This window comes from Pempheris klunzingeri, chromosome 11 (genome assembly GCF_042242105.1).
Source record: "Pempheris klunzingeri isolate RE-2024b chromosome 11, fPemKlu1.hap1, whole genome shotgun sequence".
NCBI lineage: Eukaryota > Metazoa > Chordata > Actinopteri > Acropomatiformes > Pempheridae > Pempheris > Pempheris klunzingeri.
Window position 1 is genome coordinate 4400597 of NC_092022.1, and position 18185 is coordinate 4418781.

Here is an 18185-nt window from a genome sequence, read left to right on the forward strand (position 1 = left end):
ACCATGTGTAGGCTGTGCACCACACACACACACACACACACAACAGCCTACATTTTCCTTTACATTTTATTGCAGTGAGGTAGCTGCGTTTCACATGGCGTGGCCAAGCTTTAATGACAGAGTGGGTGAGGAGGCCGCGCCCCAAACATTTGGCTCTATTATACACCAGCCCACCACACCAACAACCAATAACTACATCTTAGTGGGTGGTGGAGGGTGGGGCTCAGTGGAGTACTGCCCAGTGACCCGTGTACACACACATGCGCGCACACACACACGCACACACACTCTCTCTCTCTCTCTCTCTCACACACACACATACAGAGAGACATCTGAATGAACTCACAACAAGCAAATGACATAACCAGATCCGACCAAAACATTTTGAAGTCATTTTTAGCCCTCGATCTCGGGTAAAAAGCGGACATCTGGAATAAATTTTATCCTCTAAGGGGGGGAAATGAGCAGCATTACGGATTTGTAGAGTAAAGAGGGAGCCTGAGAGCTGTTCATGCTTTATAGAGTCCGCAGTTAAGGGTGTCCCAAGTCTCCTTTCTTGTGTTTTGTAAAAAATGCAGATTTAGCTGGTAAGCATAGACCCCCCCCAAAAAAAAAATAAACAATTAAATGTGCATTAGAAAGGCAGCTTTTTGAGAAAATGTTATGTTTGATTTATTTGTGCCACAGTCTTTAACTATTACCTGTAAGAGTCCCTGTAGCTCATTGTGTCATGACCCGAGTCCTCCTGGTCCTCCTCGTTCACCTTGAAGCAGACCTTTTTAATGCCGCCTTGCTCCACTTTGTCCTGGTCGCAGCCTTCTTCGCAGGGGGCTAGAGAGGGTGGCTGACTTGTTTCGTAAACTGGAGGCTCCCCACCCTCCCCCTGGAGTTGTGTGGGTTCAGTGATAGAAGACAAAAGGCTGAAGAGGGAGAAAAAAAAAGCACATTGTTCCCAAAATTAGATTTGACATCACATGTAACAAAATAAAGCTAAAGCTTGTTAAAGTTATAATTACAGTATAATTACAACAGAAGTTTTAGCACATAGCTTAATGTATTTTTGGTGTACATCTTTAGCAATACACTAAAATGTATTGATAGCTTTACGGATATAGATACGCTATTATTTATGTCATAACACAATCGGCATGCTTTCACAATCAAACATACACATCTATTCATCCACTCTGTCACGCCCCTTCCTCTGCACAGACACACAATATGTGTCTCTTTCTCTTGATGTTATCCTGGCCTCACTCCCTGTTCCTGTACTGGGCTCGGCCCATAAATATTTTGGGCCTGAAGAATGTTCCTTTCGTAAATCCTCAGCTTTAAACAAGGCAAAGGGCAGACAGACAAAGAGAGGCTGACGGACAGCCTTGGGAATCTGGTGTAAGGATAACAGCTCCTAGCTTTTTTTTATGCAGAGCTCTCTAAATGTCACTGTGAAGGCAACAAAAATAGTCTACTCGAGTATAAACACCAGTGGAATGACAATATTTGATTACAGCAGTTGCTCTTAGAGCTGAAAATACTTTCTGAATGGATATGAGCAAACACTTTTCTTTTTATTTCATAGATGATACTTGCTACGGGGGTAGAGATAAGAGAACTTATTAAAATATTAATCCATATGAACTGTAACACTTACACGTCTATCTGAGCGACATACTGCCTCATCTCCCTTACAGCAACATCAAGACGGCTGTACAAGTAAATGTAGGCGTCCTGGGTCTCTGTGTCTTCTTGCTTGAGCAGGAAGCTCAACCCGCCTTCCCCTTGGCCACCCCGCCGACCGTCCACCAACCCATCACCTCCATCCGCGGTCACCTCCCCGTCCGCCTCGTCCCCTTCAAGGCCAGTGCAGTTCCAGGAAGGGGCTCCCATACTGGTCAGACAGTGCTGGGTGTGGGACATGGGGTTCAGTTGTGCTACATGAGATGAGAGGAGAGGAGAGGAGAGGAGAGGAGAGGAGAGGAGAGGAGAGGAGAGGAGAGGAGAGGAGAGGAGAGGAGAGGAGAGGAGAGGAGAGGAGAGGAGAGGAGAGGAGAGGAGAGGAGAGGAGAGGAGAGGAGAGGCAGTGAGAATAAACAACATGCTTCCAGTGGCTGAATGAAACAGACTTCACTCTCTGACAATTATATCTACCCCAGATGTTCAAACCCTATGAAGTAACACTCTTGTCTGATCTCCATTTAGACTTGATGAAAAACAACTTTGCAAAGGGCGTTTATGCTGCTGATATGCACAGTGAAAGCAGGATGCCAAACTGTTTGCTTGGGTTGAATGCCAAACTGAGCTGCAATAACCCGAGACGTCCCAAAACTGCAGACAGATTAAGTTCTTGCAATGAACCCAGAGTGTGTACTATTAAATAGAGAAGCCTTTATGTGTTTTATGTACATTCCACACGTTCCTTAAAAATCCCAGGGTATGGTGCTGAAAGAGGAAAATTTCTGTCACCTCAGGCAGTTCGTCTTGTAATTTCACTCTGTGTCTGATTGCGACACTAGAGGAAGAATGAGGAGAAAGTCACTGGAGGAAAAAATCCTCTCCGTGCCTGTTGTTTTGTTGTACCAGTAGAACGTACGCTGAAAAGCACCAGAGCTGCAGCACAACTGCTAGGCAGATGTCGCACTTGCAGCCGAGTGCTGAGAGGAAAGATGAGAACGACTGGAATGATGCGAGCAATGCCGTGTCTGTGTCTGCTGTCTAGTCAGCTGTGTTGCATTTTCATCTTTGCTGAGACCAGAGCAGTTCAGGGGAGATCAGCAGTCAAGCCTCTTAATCAAGTCAAGACTTTTTATTAATATCAAGCTGTGTCATAACAAAGTCAAAGACAGGATACTTCTTTCTGTATCTCTGGATAAAGGATTTCTTAATTCCTTTGCGACATTACATTCCACTTCCACTCAAACTCCCTCTTTCTCTCCACTTTGACCTCTGCAGCAGCAGCACTGGATGAATGGTACACATTCCTACGCTGAGGTCGAGGCACCATCTTTGCTGACATCATTCGGTCGCTTGTCATGTCAATAACACGAGTATGTCCTAGGGCTAATGGAGTCTTAATGGCAAACCACTCATCTAATTTACTATGGGAATCCTTGCTGAAACCTTATGGCTACTGTGGTTCTCTGCGCATTGGGATTTAAATGGTCATGGAGGGTAATTAGTCAAAATGATCACTGAGCTGGTGTTAAGTGGGTTAAGCTTTATTATCATGAAGGGAATGGATCTCACTGAAGCTTAGTTTAAGCAGTGGATATGTGACAGAGATTGCACTAATATTTAAATCGTATTAGATGGAGGGGTGTGTTTGTGTGTCCCCTCTACCTTGGTCAGGATCGAGGCCAAACAGGGAGTTCTTGCGCCCAAAGCGGATGCTGAAAGTCCTGCCAGCGGAGGTAATGCTCTTGGGGTAGGAGACCTGCATGAAGTTCACGTGGCAGTTGGTGGGAATGAAGTCCATGCAGCCCAGCGCGTGAGGGCGAACGCCGGCCTGCTTGAAGGAGGGCCACGCCTTGTTCCTCAGCTCCAGGGCAAACTGGGTGAAAAAGGAGGAAATGTTACAGGGAGCAGGACCCAGACAGTTTAGCGGAAGCACAAGCTGCATGACTGGCAGCTCTAATATTTGTGGGGTGTTTTTACAAGATGATTTTCACTTTAACCATCAAGGCAAAACGTGGTCACTGTAGCAGAAAATAGGACATGGAGATGCAACACATGATGACAGGCAAAATGAAGATTAATCACGTAACGTTATCTTCAAGTTTATGAGACTTCCCATTAGTTAAAAGAGTTCTTGCTGTCCTGAATAAAAAATGTAAGTAAGCACAAGAGCTTTTGTCTAACTACTGCCGTCAAATTTCCTAATAAGTGTCATGTGGATACAGATGAGCTGTATTTCACATGGTAGGTATATTTAATAATATTTGAGAGTGTGGTTACTAGACACAAAGGAACACAAGAAAGCCAGCGTTTGACCTATTTTCACATCCCGTCATAAAGCCTCTCTTAGCTGTTCTAAAAGCATTAAAATGCATGACTGTGAGTAGGTTTAGGCAGGGGAAATAAGAGCCAGTAAGAAATGTATTCAAGAAGAAGAGAGATAATTGTTTTTTGGTATAAATGTGAGGATACTAGTAGGAATTTAAGTTACCGGACTTATATTTTAGTTTTATCAACGTCCGTCAATTGTGTTTTTAAATGAATGTGAATGAGTTGGGGACATTCCTGTGTGTAACAATTCAAAAGGATCTCATGTCTATGTGTTCAAGAGAGTGTGCAGGAGTGTCCTAGTACCTGCTGATAGCTGCTGATTCGCCGTCTGATACTCTCCAGCTTGGTGTCACAGATTTGTCTGAACTCGAACTGAGGCATGGTAACCACTCTGTCGCTCTGGGAGATGAGCTGGCTGCAGTTACGGACAAAGAGGCTGTCATCGCTAGAAAATGCCTCCAGGATCTGCAGCGAAAACAAACAATGGTAAGGATGGAGAGCTCCTTCAGTGAAAGTTTAGAAACTTAGTTGATTACAATCAGAGTAAAAATAGCATTCCTGGTAGCAGCAAAACATTCAGCTTTCCAACACTAACAACCAAAACCAGCAGTGAGGCCAAACAACCCTCTTGCTGCTTTCTGATCCTGTCATAATAGCACAAGTTGAACAAATATTAGTGACCCACAAGCTGGTGAACAGCAAATCTTCTATGATACATGTTAAGCAAATTAAAAGTAAGACTGCACAACATTGAGCTACAAGCAGATGGAAGTATGACTTATGACTGCTGTTCATTCCCTCCATCTTAACATAATCACCAAGTACCTTTGCCGTGAGACTGAAGCAGCCTTTAGGCTCCACCATCTTCTCCAGGACGTGGCTCTTGATGCCGGCAGTGCTGACATATTCATAGACTACGCCGTGCTCCAGATGGACGTTATCTACCGTCATACTGACCAGCGGCAGCTCATCGGAGAGGGAAAGTCTGCCCAGGCGGTGGTCTGTGGAGTGCAATTTTCACCTGTTACTATATATACTTTGCATGAAATAATTCTATTTATACACATTTATATATGAAATGAAGAATGTATCCATTAAAAAATAAAAATTCAGAGAAACAAATAAATAACAGCCATGGCATAAAATGTTGTTGACGCATCTAAAGTGTAAAATAATTGCTTGCTTGTATACAAAACCTTCTAATCTTTGGAAAGACAATAACATTATGAATCCATTTAGTAATGATACATGGTAGGGTACTCCGTGTAAACGACTGTAACTACTGCCTGTTTGTAGCATTATGACAGAGGGTTTTCTATATTTAGGGAAAAATTACAGACTGCTGAAGCCACTTTTTTCTGACCCGGTTACTATGACCCAATTCAGCGGTCATCTGAACATAGAAATTTAGGTGGAACATAATGTTCTGATGTAATGTTTTGGCAGCAAAGGGGACATGTTTTTCTTATGTGTTATTTTTTCTCCACACAACACACGGAGGAGCTATAGAGACCAAGTCACAGTAACCCTGTTCCAGTAAAGCACTGACTCCTTAAAACTCATTCATCCAAATCTTAAAATATGGCTTTATTAATAAAAATGTAAATTCAAGAACAAAAAAAAATGTAACATTGTGCTTCACCTGTTCCATTGGTGCTGTTCTCCTCCTCGTGGTCAGAGCCATTCTCCACTGGATAAGGCCTGAAAGGGCTCTCCTCCTTCTCCCCTGCACCTCTTTCTCTTTGAAGCTCTTCCACATCCTCAAATGCACGATACACCCACTGACACTGGGAGAAAAGGATAAGATATGGTCGAACAGTCATATTGAGGATTTCTGTAATGTGCAAAAACTAATTACTGAAACTAAAATGGAGAACTGAGCGAAAGAGGAAGTGAGGAAAAAAAGTGAGCAGTCGAAGAAATAACGCTAAGAGGTATCTGTGAGATAAAGGGAGCGAGCATAAAGGAGAAATAGTGGAGACATTGTCAAATTTAGCTATGGTAAAGTGTGTGCTTTTTTGAAAACAAGGCTTTAGATGTGGACACACTTTATACACAGAATTTGAAGAATCTTAGATATTAGGAAATGAGGGCCGACTGCACAGCCCCAAACTCAGCAGCGCAGTCAGCCACATTAACCACATCCTTGTAATTTATCCTGCTGCTAAATGAACCAGCAAACATTTACTGGAACAAATCCAAAATGAGGCTCATCAGCTGAGCCTGTTCAGAGGGTTTTACCAAAAGAGTAGGCCAGGCTAAATAAAACCAAACTAAACAATGCACCTTGTCCTGTATGGAGACTGTCCTACTGTGACTGCAGCCCTGTGAAATACCGCCTGGAGACATCGAATGCTGCTGTAGGGAATGTTGGCTATAGTGTGACAATAGTAGTATCCACTTATGAAAAATAAAACTTTGCCTTTGTTATTTTAAAACAGAATTCAACCCAAACATTCTTGGCAGCAGATGTGGGTGAGAGTTCACTGGAAAAAGGCAAGTTGTTTATTTGTTGCTTAGGGCTACTTTTTCACTCCAGGCGGGATTGTATCTCGAGCTGAGAAATGTCTCACTACACGAAGCCTGGAGCGACTAAGTGACAGCCGGTAATTTATGTCTGAGGTCACTAGGCCACCCACGGCTGAAGTCAGGAGCGCTGGTAGTGTGAAGAAACAAGGTGTATGATATCACTCTGGTCCTATTACAGAGATTTTCAAGGAGCTAGTGTGTTGCAAGGTCAGTGAAATCCGTTAAGTTCTTCATACATAAGTTACTGTAGCTAAATCTAATGCTAATGCTGTTTTATTTACCATCTCGGAGCAGGAATGTCTGGGTCGCCGAGTTTCTTTGGTACAGAGAAATCCATAACAACAAACTCAAGGACTGTAAAAACTCACTGGACATGATGGCTTGTTGAGTCACAGGTTGTGTTTCTTTAAGAAAAACGCCCTCAATACAAACCACATTCATTAGAAATGCTGCTCCAGTGAAGAAAAGATTGCGTGTTAGTGTTTGTTTAGTGTCCGCTCACTGCTTGGGGATGCTCCTGGTGTGTGTGCTGTGCAGTGAAGTGCTCCAGGACCTCCTGGTAGTCACTTTGGTTGACGTTGTTGCCGTTAACCTTAAGGATGACCTGCCCGGGCTGGAGCCCCGCCGCCGCCGCCTCCCAGCCTGCAGTGTTTCAACACGGGATCAGAGGTCAAAGGTGACTGGGTGGTATAATTACAGCAAAACTGTATACAACACATTGGGCTATTTTGAAAACATCAGGGAAAGGGAGGAGTTAACAGTACTGTACATGCGTCTCCTATATTGGGAGAAAATCTTTTTTTTATTTGGTCTGTATCTGCATGTAACCCGTCCCTTTTGTTCCTCCAGGAAAACAGATATTATTTGGTTCAGTGCTGTAACACGCCACTAATGGCCAAGCTACTAATGGCTCTACAGCCTGGAAGTCCAATCAACACCTCCATCATCTTCCTCTCCGACCTAAAAATACCGCTGGCATCACTTCCACTCAGGGTGCCAGCAATTACCTAACTCCGGGGCTACTTGACCCATGCAGGGATATCACACAGGGGGACTGATTTAGGAACAGGGAAAAACAAGTGGAGAGTCTGAATTCAGATGGAAAGAACTGCTCCCCAAGACACTAGTAAAGAAAGAAAAGAAGGAGTCCCATTGCCATAATAAAGCAAGGTAAAACCATGAGATCAAATTCCATGGGCTACTCTCTCCTCTCTGTTTTGGTGTGTGTCCTCTCCTGCTCCTGTCTGGTTTACACATCGAGATTCATTCCTCACTCAGCTTGTCATAAATCTCTCGTTTTTCTACTTGCAGTCAGACTAAGCAGCACAAACATCTGGATAGAAGGTTGTAGGGACGCTGCAGGAGGAAAGAATGGGAAGAACAAGAGTGCGGGTGTCTGTTCAGTTATCCACTGCACTGATCACAGAGCTGTGCGTGCGCCCTGTGTGTGTGCTTTAAATGTAGAGTTTGGTCTATTAGGGGCTTGAACCTTGACCGCAGGCGGTCTGGCTGACAGGTGGCCATAAAAACCTAATAGAGGCTCACTAAAAGCAGAGTGTAACAGGTGGTTTGAGGCTTGAGTTACCTCATCTTTCTCTCGAATTCACCCAGAATTATTTGTCTTTCTGACACCATAAACACTTTCAAAGCATTTACTGTCACGATCCTGCAATAACACGTTCTTAAAAATCTGTTAACAGATCCCCACCGTCAGACTCATAAATAAAACATATGCCACTTGTAACTGAATTAAAAAAAGATTGATTTAATTACGTCTGTCTGGGAGATGTGAACTCAATAGACGACTTTTCCAATACACATTCCAACTGATGGTATTGCTTTACAGTTAAAAACTATATTGTACACTAAGGCACTCACCTTTCCTCACGGCGTGGACGTGAGGAGGGGCAGAGCCACACAGTCTGAAGGAGAGGCTGTCTGGGTTGTCAGGGATCTTCACAATCCTGGAGGAGAAAAGAACCAGTCAGACCAGTGCCACCCTCTGCCTGCTCATTCGTGTGCGTTTGAGTGTTAGTGTGTGCTTCCTCACTCTTTGGCCTTAGTGGCGACCAGAAGCCGCAGGGAGCGTCGTATGCAGAAGGCCTGGCTGATCATGGTCTCCACCTCTGAGATGGACCTGAGGAACAGCAGGTCCTCGTTTATCGTGTAGATCTTCCTGCCTACCTGCAGGCCGGCCATCTGGGTGGACAGACGGACAGACAGGAGACAGAATGCTGTTATTTTTAGGTCGCTGCTTGTTTTAGCTCCATCTTAAGCCCCCATTCGCACAGTAAGAGTTTCAGATGGGGGACTGCGTTCAATTCATGAATTACCTCCTCAGGGTAATTCTAAACTGTGTGCTGTATTTGCCTGAGATGAAGTGCGATCCAAGTTTCTTTTCCTTACTGACTAGTGTGCATTACCCAAAAGTCCCTGCTCGTTCTATGTGCCTCTAAGGAGCATGGCAGACAACAAACCAAAGCATAACAGAGAAAATAGTAGTGCTCGATATTTTCATAGCCTGTTCAGTCATGTTGTGTATCTTCCAGCATATGAATAGGCTTTTTATGGAGGGTGAACTTATCAAGATTGGCTACTAGATATGACAAAGCTCATATATAATCATATTAAACTTAAGTCTCCTGCCTGCTGCCTGTGCATTTGTACACTTTTCCAGACTGAGGGGTTACTATCAATTTCCACAGTAATGCACATGTGAATACAGAAATGCACTTCATTCATATTTCTCTCTTAATATGGCCACATGTTTCTGGCTTCAGTTATCAGATCTTGCCTTTTTCTTTTAGCTAAATACAATTGGATCAGCTATAATGCGTGTAAGTTACTAAAAATACAGAATTAACTGTGCACACAAACGCTCAAAAAGTATGAAACATCCTCAGCTATCAGCTTCTAAAATCTAAAATACAAATGACACACTGCAGCCTGCTGCACGTCATTAAATGCAGTCATCTTGCACATCTTCAGTCACGTTGTGAGAATAATGCTGCCTCTGTGTGTCCGCTGTGTGAGTCCAGTGTCCTGGGCACAGATCCGGTGGGGTGGCCTTGGCTGCGCAGGGCCCCGACTCTGGATATTGGCCCAGGATGGATGTAGGAACGACTGGGAGGAGTCACGGCCATCTGAATGTGGAAGTGTGTGTGTGTGTGTGTGTGTGTGATTATACAGCATGGGTGCCTGTCTGCACGTGACGTTCTATTATAGTATCATATAGTGAAAGAGCTCTGTGTGTGTGTGTGTGTGTGTGTGTGTGTGTGTGTGTTTCAGCCCTTTTCAGAGCCCCATGGGAATCAGCTGAGCTTCATTCACTGTGCTGGCACACGGGCTGTGTCACAACTAGCAATCCTGTTATTGTGGGGCATGAGGGACATGGGGTATGAATAACAGAGTGAGAGGAGGAGCGAGAGAAATAGAGAGAAAAAGAGCAAGAGGGAGCAGAAGAGTGAGAGTTTACTGCGGTGGAAGCAGGCAGAGGAGAAAAAGAAAGATTATCTAGAGAGTGACTGAGGAGGAGATTATTGTGGGAAAAACCGCAGTGAGTAAAATAACAGAGCGATGAGGGAACTTGAACCAGAGGATAAAATGAAATGGCGAGGGAGCAGAGGAAAAGGTTTTCCATCCCTGAATCTATTGAAGAGGAAAACTCCACAAACAACTGGGGCATCATGGTGTGTTTTCAAGTGGAAAGGTGCTAGTGAGATTGTATAAACAATACATAAGGCTTTGGTCCTTGCATTAAGGTTACATTGTCATTTCATTTGTGTCAGAATGAAAAACAATAAGTCTGTGACTGTTGACACAGATGTAACAAATGCCATATTTACAGGCTGCCCCTGAACACAACAATAATACTACGGCCCGCAATTTAAAATAAACTCAATAATCATGCACTTATTAGATATTCTGTCACAACTTTATTAGCAATTTCAGTCCCTCCAAAGGGAACAGAGGCAGACTGACAGCAGCCGTCCAAACAGTAGACAGCCATTAACTACTGGAACTAATGCCCTGGGGCGGAAAGGAGATACAGTGTGTGTGTGTGTGTGTGTGTGTGTGTGTGTGTGTGTGTGTGTGTATGTGTGTGTGTGTGTGTGTGTGTGTGTGTGTGTGTGTGTGTGTGTGTGTGTGTGTGTGCGCGTGTTGACCATTACCTCAGCATGTGAGCCCCTGGTGACAGATTTCACCACAATGGCCTTGTTTTTCTCCTCAATCTCGAAGCCGTAGTCCTCTTCCTCGGGGTGAATCTAGCACAGAGCAAACCATCTAATTACTTCCACATTTACACTTGTGACCGTGTTACACGTCCTTCTCCTTCAGTGGTCTAACAGCACGAGTACACAAGCATGAATATATGTGTCATGACATTTATTTTGCTATTTGTTTTAATTGCCTCACTCTGCTGTGCTGCCTTTTAGCACACCCTGTAAATATCTTCTAAGTTCACATCTCCTCAGACTCTTAATTAGAAGTCAATGGCATCTTCTTGCTGTAAAAGCTAATTTGTTCGTACCTGCTGCCGTGACTCGATTTCTTTTGAGGACTTATTTTGACCACTTGATTTGTGGCACTCCTTCTGGGCGGTCTTCTATTCAAACTATCCACATGTTATCATAACTATCTAGCAGGTTTGCAATTTGTGCTCTTCATTGTGTGTCAGGTGTCTTGCTTCTGATGATGCTCTTTGGTTCCCATACTCTATCCCCCGGTGGGGCGAGGCTTAGTTAAACTCTGTCATCACCAAACACATTAGCCTGCTTCCATTAGGTAAGCTGCTGGGGCCATCTTTTCCTGCTGCACGGCCCTGATAAGATGGAGATCTCTGCTGTTACATCAGAGGAGATGGCTGTGGTAAATAAAGAGTTCCTACACTACACTTCAGTAATAGCCATGAGGGAGGATTAGTTCTGCTGATCAAGGAAAAAGGCCTTTCCACTCCTTGTCGAGGGCCAGATAGCATGTCTATTTCCCACTCGCATATGAAAAGGGACGCTGGTGGTGCTTCTAGGTTTACAGTTAACTTTCTGTGTCAGCCTCTGGAAACAACTGTCACTAGACCCAGAACAGCGTACGCTGACTTTATTATAATAATAATAATAATAATATACAGGCTATATGCTATTTGACTTATTATAGACATTATAAAGAGAGAAGGACATTCAGACCATTTTACTGTAGAAAAATGACCTGATAGGATGGAATAAAGTTTTGGCAGCTTCAGGCCACGAAGCAGACACTCTCCATTTTTCCATTAGTGAACTTATTATCTATTATCCTGTAACTACCTTTCTGCATGTGGTGTCTTGTGCGTTTCAGTGTGCATGGGGCTTTCTTTAAAAAAAAAAAACCTTCTCAACATTTCAGGAACGCTCCCACAATTTTGCAGATTTGTTTATAGCAGATACTCCTGATTTTTGTCCCTTGTGGCGACTCTCCTCCTCACTCTGTTCTCCCAGCACCTGTTGTCTCATGTCATGAATAAGGATTGTTAAATGTCAATGTATCACCAAGGATAAAAAGAGGAAGGAATATAAATATGCATGCCGTAAAAAGAGAAATTTTATGAGGAGGAAAAACTGAGACACTGTTGCATTTTAATTCTAATTAGCCTCTGCGGTATTAGATAATGGAACTAAGCAGCCTGTTAGGAAAAATATATATTGGGATCCAAGATTGGAATGACATGAAAGGTCACAAGCCTTGACTGGCAAGGCATATTAAATGTTTCTTATTAAAGCAGAGCAATTAGTAAAGGAGGGAATCCAACCAGGGCTCACTACCATTTACTTTGCCCTGTTTCATGTCTGCATACTACAATGAAATGTTTCCAACCGTCTTCATATGCGGACGAGCGTGCATCATATCTATATATATATAATATAACAATCAACTCCCATCACCTCTCCTGTTTCAGCAGCAGCACATAAGGGACTTCATCCCAGGCAGCACAGTTGATTATATTTCCACAAGACAAGACTCATTAATAAGCATACTGATCAGAGCAAATTCAAAGGTGTTTATTGTCATCAAAGCAGCCCCCTGCTCCCACGGGGTGTTTCTGTGTGTACAGTGATGTTAATTACTTTGAGTTGTGGAGATCAGAAAGATGAACACACACGCAGGTTGAACCAAACTGGAGCGAAAGTTATAGCAGATGCCAGTACAGTTCAATTAGCTAGACAATACAGTCATGTTATATAATTACTGTGCGAACACACACGCACACATACAGCATTGTGCATGTGTGTATGCTTTCGTGCATGCATGAAAGCACGACACATATCCAGATAAACGAGGACAGCTTTGAAGAAGCAGCTTGTTTTCCATCCATCCACATTGATCCATTGTTAAAAGATCTTTGTGCCACATTTAGTGCACTTGCTTCAGAGACACACTAACAATCTAAGAATTCCCCCCCCCAAGTCTACCACTGAAAATAAGTTTCTGTGTAACCGTGCATGTGCATGAGAGAGCGTAGCGACACATGTGTTTATGTGTGTGTCTGTGTGTCAGCTCACCACCAGCGACTTGGCCAAGATGTTTTCGATGAGTTTGAAGTCATTGCGCTGGAGCTGCTTGCTCTTGGTGCTGGTTCCCTCTATTTCCTCGTCTGCGTAGAAACGGAAGAACTGGGACTCATCTTTGAACTCGCTCTTCTCCAAGACTGAGGGGCAAAAACGCGCGCAGCATGTAGTCAGAAAGCCGCAGGAGAAACTAACAATGTGAGAAACAGCAATGGGTGACACTTCAAATTTTGTAACTTAAAAAAAGAAAAAAAGAGGAGAAGTGGTGCTAATGAAAAGCCAAAAAGACATTTAGCATTAGGTCGGACTATGAATTATTGCTTGTGCATGAATAACCCAAAGTGTGCTCATGCTGACTAAACTGATGGTCCTGTTGGAAAATTGGACCTTGTAAACTTAAAGTGTGTTACATGATGCCACGAGCCTTGTTTACAGGTAATTTGCAACTCAAAGACCTGTGGAGATTTAGGCGTGTTTGCCTGCGCAGAATCAAAAGAAGCTGCCACTTATTGTGTAGACATCTTCACACAAACAAGCTAATTAGTTAATGATGCTAGCAGGAACATCTGGAGCCAAACCACATCTGGGTCCTAGCCAGCTCAGGCCAGGACTGGGGGGGGGCGGGGGGGCAGACTCTCGGGAGGACACAAGAATCTGTCTGCCACGTGCGTCTGAGTGCTTCAAAATCCCACTGTTGGGCTGAGCCTCTCTCCAACACATGGGGCACTTCAAACAGGTGAGGAGCACATTATGGATGCTTCTCCAGCCACAGCAGTTTTTCACTACATTAACCCTACAGCCAATCTTTTAATGTTTCTCTGGTGGGGAGCTAAGCCACTCAAATAAGGCCAAAAATGACAGAACGTGAGCACGTATTGTGCTAAACATATTTCCTGCCACCCATGATGATCAGTTTTTATTTAAGCCCAGTCAAACCACACTGCTGCAACAGGTGTCAACACACTAGCATGCCAGAGATGACAGGATATCCGCCACAGTGCTGCATTCAGTTCAACAGCTGGCACTGACATTGCCTCAGGTTTTTGATGCTCACATTTGGACTAAAGCCATGATGTGGGTGGGAAATTATTTTGTGCTGGAAAGAATTAAGAAAATACCCATCTTGATTGCGTCACATAGGAGCTGGCATTGTTCTGGTCCAAATCTCAAACGCACTCAATGATATAAATCAAGTACGTTGCGTATGAGTTGAGGTGTATGAATCTGTAATGCCACTGCAAAATGGGACTTGTACAGGCAACACTAACAGGCAAAAGGACCCAGCTGTTCTGAGATTTGGACAGCATCTGGCACCCTCAGGTGAACAAAAGCTTTAACAAACGGCTTACACAAACACACACACACACACACAATCACTTGCGCGCCAAACCCACTCACACTGGCCTAACGCCAACTCAAACGAAGACTGAACGTGAGTTATTTCCTCTGAGTCACGGGGGCTGTGGCCTTTATAATACCTCAACACCACCTATTCAACTGGAGGGAGTGCTACTCCGGAAACTGTCATGCCCTAATAACACACACACACACACACGCGGTTACGCACACACTCTGTTCAACCGTCATTTAAATGCAGAGAACAGCTGACAATATCCAAGGGTCAAGACAGCAATGCTAGGACCCACTTACTCACAGGAAGAGGGGTGCAGCACTTCACAGGAGGCCTAAATATTATATACTTTTTGCAGCAGTGCCATAAATGTGCAGCAGTGCCAATGACCACTAAATAGATGCAGCTTGACAAAGTTGATCACCGCAAGACACATACTGGATTAGAATTGATTCACATAACTCTTAATGTCGCAGATAAAAAACTTGTGGTGGAAAGAAAGGCTGTGGTTAAAAAAAATCATTATAACTCTCTGTTGTAAATGACATTTTATACCCTGCCGTATAACAGGACTGATGGAGGTACTGATGTATTTTATATCTGGTGTTGAGGGTCTCTGCGTGGTGAGTTGCCTGACGGGCAAAGTGCAGCAGGTGTTCACGACAGGCATTTAGAAGAATGATGTAAGCAGGTAAGGGCAGACGAAAGGCACGGCAACTGTGTTAAATCAGTGTCTTATTGGTGCTCTTCCCGCCAGTGAGGAGCCACATAGCCTTATGTCAAATAAAACCAGACGGACAGACATGAAGAGTAAGAGTCAAGGACATAAAGAAGAAAGGAAGAGACAAAGAGCTCAAGAGGAACCGGGAGAAGAGCAGCAGATGTGCTGACTAAGGACTAAAGAGAGCGACTTGGGGAGAGGTGAGGAGTGCAGACAGGCTGAGAAGAGAGAGGCCGTGACCCTGAGGAAGGGCAGAGAAGAGGGAGAGGTAAAAGAGAACAGGTGACACCTTCCAACAGATGGTGGAGGGAGGGAGATGTATTTCTGAGCGCCAATGAGGTAAGGGAAAAGTGAGGAGAAAGCCACTACTCGACTGCCAGTGGTGGTTGCTTGACATAGTATATACAGAAAGAGATTTGTAAGCTTTTAATCATCTGTACATTTAAACTTTGACACTGCATACATTCTGATGTATCACGTCTTGTACTGACTGCTGCGAGACATGTTAATAAGCAGCCTGTGAAATACTGTACTAGTGTATTAACGTATATTAATGCAATTCATGGTTGTCACATGATCTTCAGGGTCTTTCAGGAGGATCCAAAATATGAAATCAAAAATAGATATAACTTGTCCAGGCAAATTTGCCCATTTACAGAAAGTGTAACAATGATTATCTTCTGTCACCATGTTACTTCTTCCGTATTCAAAGAATACTTCTTGTAGGTGGTTTTCACTTTATACATGATACACTTGGCCAATAAAGATGACTGACTCAATTTTAGGCCTTAACCAGTGGTCATGGTTCAGTGGATTGACCCAGACAGCCATGTAGCTAAGCCAAACAGCTCTGGTTAGGGTACACTGCTAATGCTGTTTACATTCAACATGCTGGGCTTGAACCAAAGCCGCTCCACTAAAATGTGGTAAGTGAGGTTATAGAGACTTGGCTTGACTAGGTTACAAATTTATGATGACCCTTTTTTAAACCTGTGACGGCAGATATTTTTGTGGGTAGAGAGGGGGACTGACAAAGGGGGCAAATAAGAGGCAAAATGCACGATGAGGTAATCAAGCAACACAGAAAGTAGAAGAGCAAGAGAATTACTAAGTCACACAACAACAGCGTTAGTGAAATTTAAACCAGAGCTGTTGCAAAAGAGACCATTATAAATAATTAGTCGGACAAAGGACATCACAACATCATGTGTCATTGAGCTCCTTTTATCTTGAATGAGAGAAACCGCCATTCGGTTTGTTTGTGTTTATCCCTCCATCATGTATGAGTGAGAATATAACTGACCGTGGTGCATGAAGCCATTGTTGCAGAGCCCCACACCCAGCGTCACAGCGTCCTCGCGGGTCGAGCAGTCTCCCTGGGAAACCAAATCAGTGACGCACACAGTCGATCAGTCACAAAGCCTGTTTACACCTTCTCACACACTGCACACTGCAGAACAGCTGGCCTGAGTCATCTCTGTGTTTTTTGGGGGGCAAAAATGGTGATTTGTGAGGCAGCACACGTTAATTAATGTGTGTATGATAAAGACACTCCTCTTTGTCCTCGGCTGTGCTCGTCAAGGTAACTGAAAGGTGACAGATTTTTTTTGCAAAACAATATGAAAAACCCATAGTCTGGACTAGTTTTGTGTGTGTTTGGATTAAATAGACATTGATTTTACCTGCAAGAGTAGCCAGTCAATCAGTTTGCTGGCAGGCACCACAGACTTGAAGGTTTTCAGGTGGTGGTCTCTGTCCCTGAAGGAGCAAAAAAAAGGATTCACAATATGTATTTTCACATCACAGTGCAGGTAACAGCTCACAGTCAGCGGCTTCACATGTTGTTGTCCTTTTTTCTGGCTGCTCCCTTTCGGGGTCGCCACAGCGGATGATCCGCTTGTAGATTTTGGCGTTATTTATTTTATTTTTTTTACACCGGATGCCCTTTCTGACGCAACCCTCGCCCATTTTTGGTAGCCGGGACTGGGAGGGAGTCAAACCCGGGTTCCCCAGGCCGATGGCATGCGCAATTATCCACTGCGCAACCGGCCGGATCAGCGGCTTCACATGTAACAAGTGTTTAATAGATAACAACAAAACGCATCAACACCCAGCAGCTTCTGTTATGTTTATGAAAAAACAAAAAGAGAACTTTCGTCAGAGGAAGTCATAAAAAAAAAAAAAGCACGCTTTGTTTCTGTTACTGCCATGACAACATCCATGTATCACGAGAATTATGTATGCATTCGCAGGTAAAATACTATGTTCTGCAAACAATCTGCTTGAATACAGTTTTTCTAAATCCTTGCATAAGAATAACAGCTGAAGTTTATTGTCCTTTTTAATATCTGATCATGTGAGATTCTTTTGTGAGATTACATTAACAAACACGTGAAACGTGTGAAATAGGAAATGCTACAGAGGATGTGTGGTTGACTGTGCCTCAACGGATGTATCAGAGCCTATCGAGAGAACAGTATCTTCTCTTTGCTTAAGCATCACAATGCTGTGAGTAAGGCATGGCCTGTATCCACCCATATTGTAAACTTCAAGAAGCAAAGCCAAATGTAATACCTGTTCAGGGCAGATGTGGACAAGATGTACAGACAATGTCTTACAACAAAACGAAAAGTGAGCTGCTTGAAAACATCATTAGCTGATCAATGATTTTCTGCATTAGAGAGGACGTCAAAAGACATCTGTGGCATTTCCAAGACTGACTTTATTAGGTTTATGTCTATTGAATCGCATGTTATCATTCTTAGTCACTGCGTTTGAATGTTTGGAAACTGGCGGGTGCTTTGTCACTCGACAGAGTTTAATAAAACAGAGGCACAGTTTGTGATTATTTATGATTCATAAAATGCAACACAGCCATCACTCAAGCGTTGTAATTAATGGTCATTGGTTACAATGCCAATTTAATGATGGATCAAAAAAGCCAAGCCATATTGCATAATATGTGGCTGGCAGGCAGAGTGCTTGCCTTTGTATGTTAATAGGATTTGTCCCCAGACCAAAAGCTCTTTGTTTGCACCGA

At 43.5% G+C, this 18185-nt stretch overlaps 1 protein-coding gene across 1 annotated transcript in view; it reads right to left on the reverse strand.

Annotated features, from left to right (window-relative positions):
• prex1 (phosphatidylinositol-3,4,5-trisphosphate-dependent Rac exchange factor 1) overlaps window positions 1-18185 on the reverse strand; it is a 76804-nt gene that overhangs the window by 14079 nt on the left and 44540 nt on the right. Inside the window, exons 14-26 of the mRNA XM_070839159.1 lie at window positions 16828-16903; window positions 16449-16521; window positions 13068-13213; window positions 10704-10796; window positions 8582-8730; window positions 8410-8495; window positions 7034-7173; window positions 5645-5789; window positions 4828-5003; window positions 4306-4467; window positions 3337-3547; window positions 1652-1931; window positions 702-920 (exon numbers count right to left, since the gene is read on the reverse strand). Coding sequence (XP_070695260.1) covers window positions 702-920; window positions 1652-1931; window positions 3337-3547; window positions 4306-4467; window positions 4828-5003; window positions 5645-5789; window positions 7034-7173; window positions 8410-8495; window positions 8582-8730; window positions 10704-10796; window positions 13068-13213; window positions 16449-16521; window positions 16828-16903 — 1956 coding nt within the window. The remainder of the gene's footprint in view (window positions 1-701; window positions 921-1651; window positions 1932-3336; window positions 3548-4305; window positions 4468-4827; window positions 5004-5644; window positions 5790-7033; window positions 7174-8409; window positions 8496-8581; window positions 8731-10703; window positions 10797-13067; window positions 13214-16448; window positions 16522-16827; window positions 16904-18185) is intronic.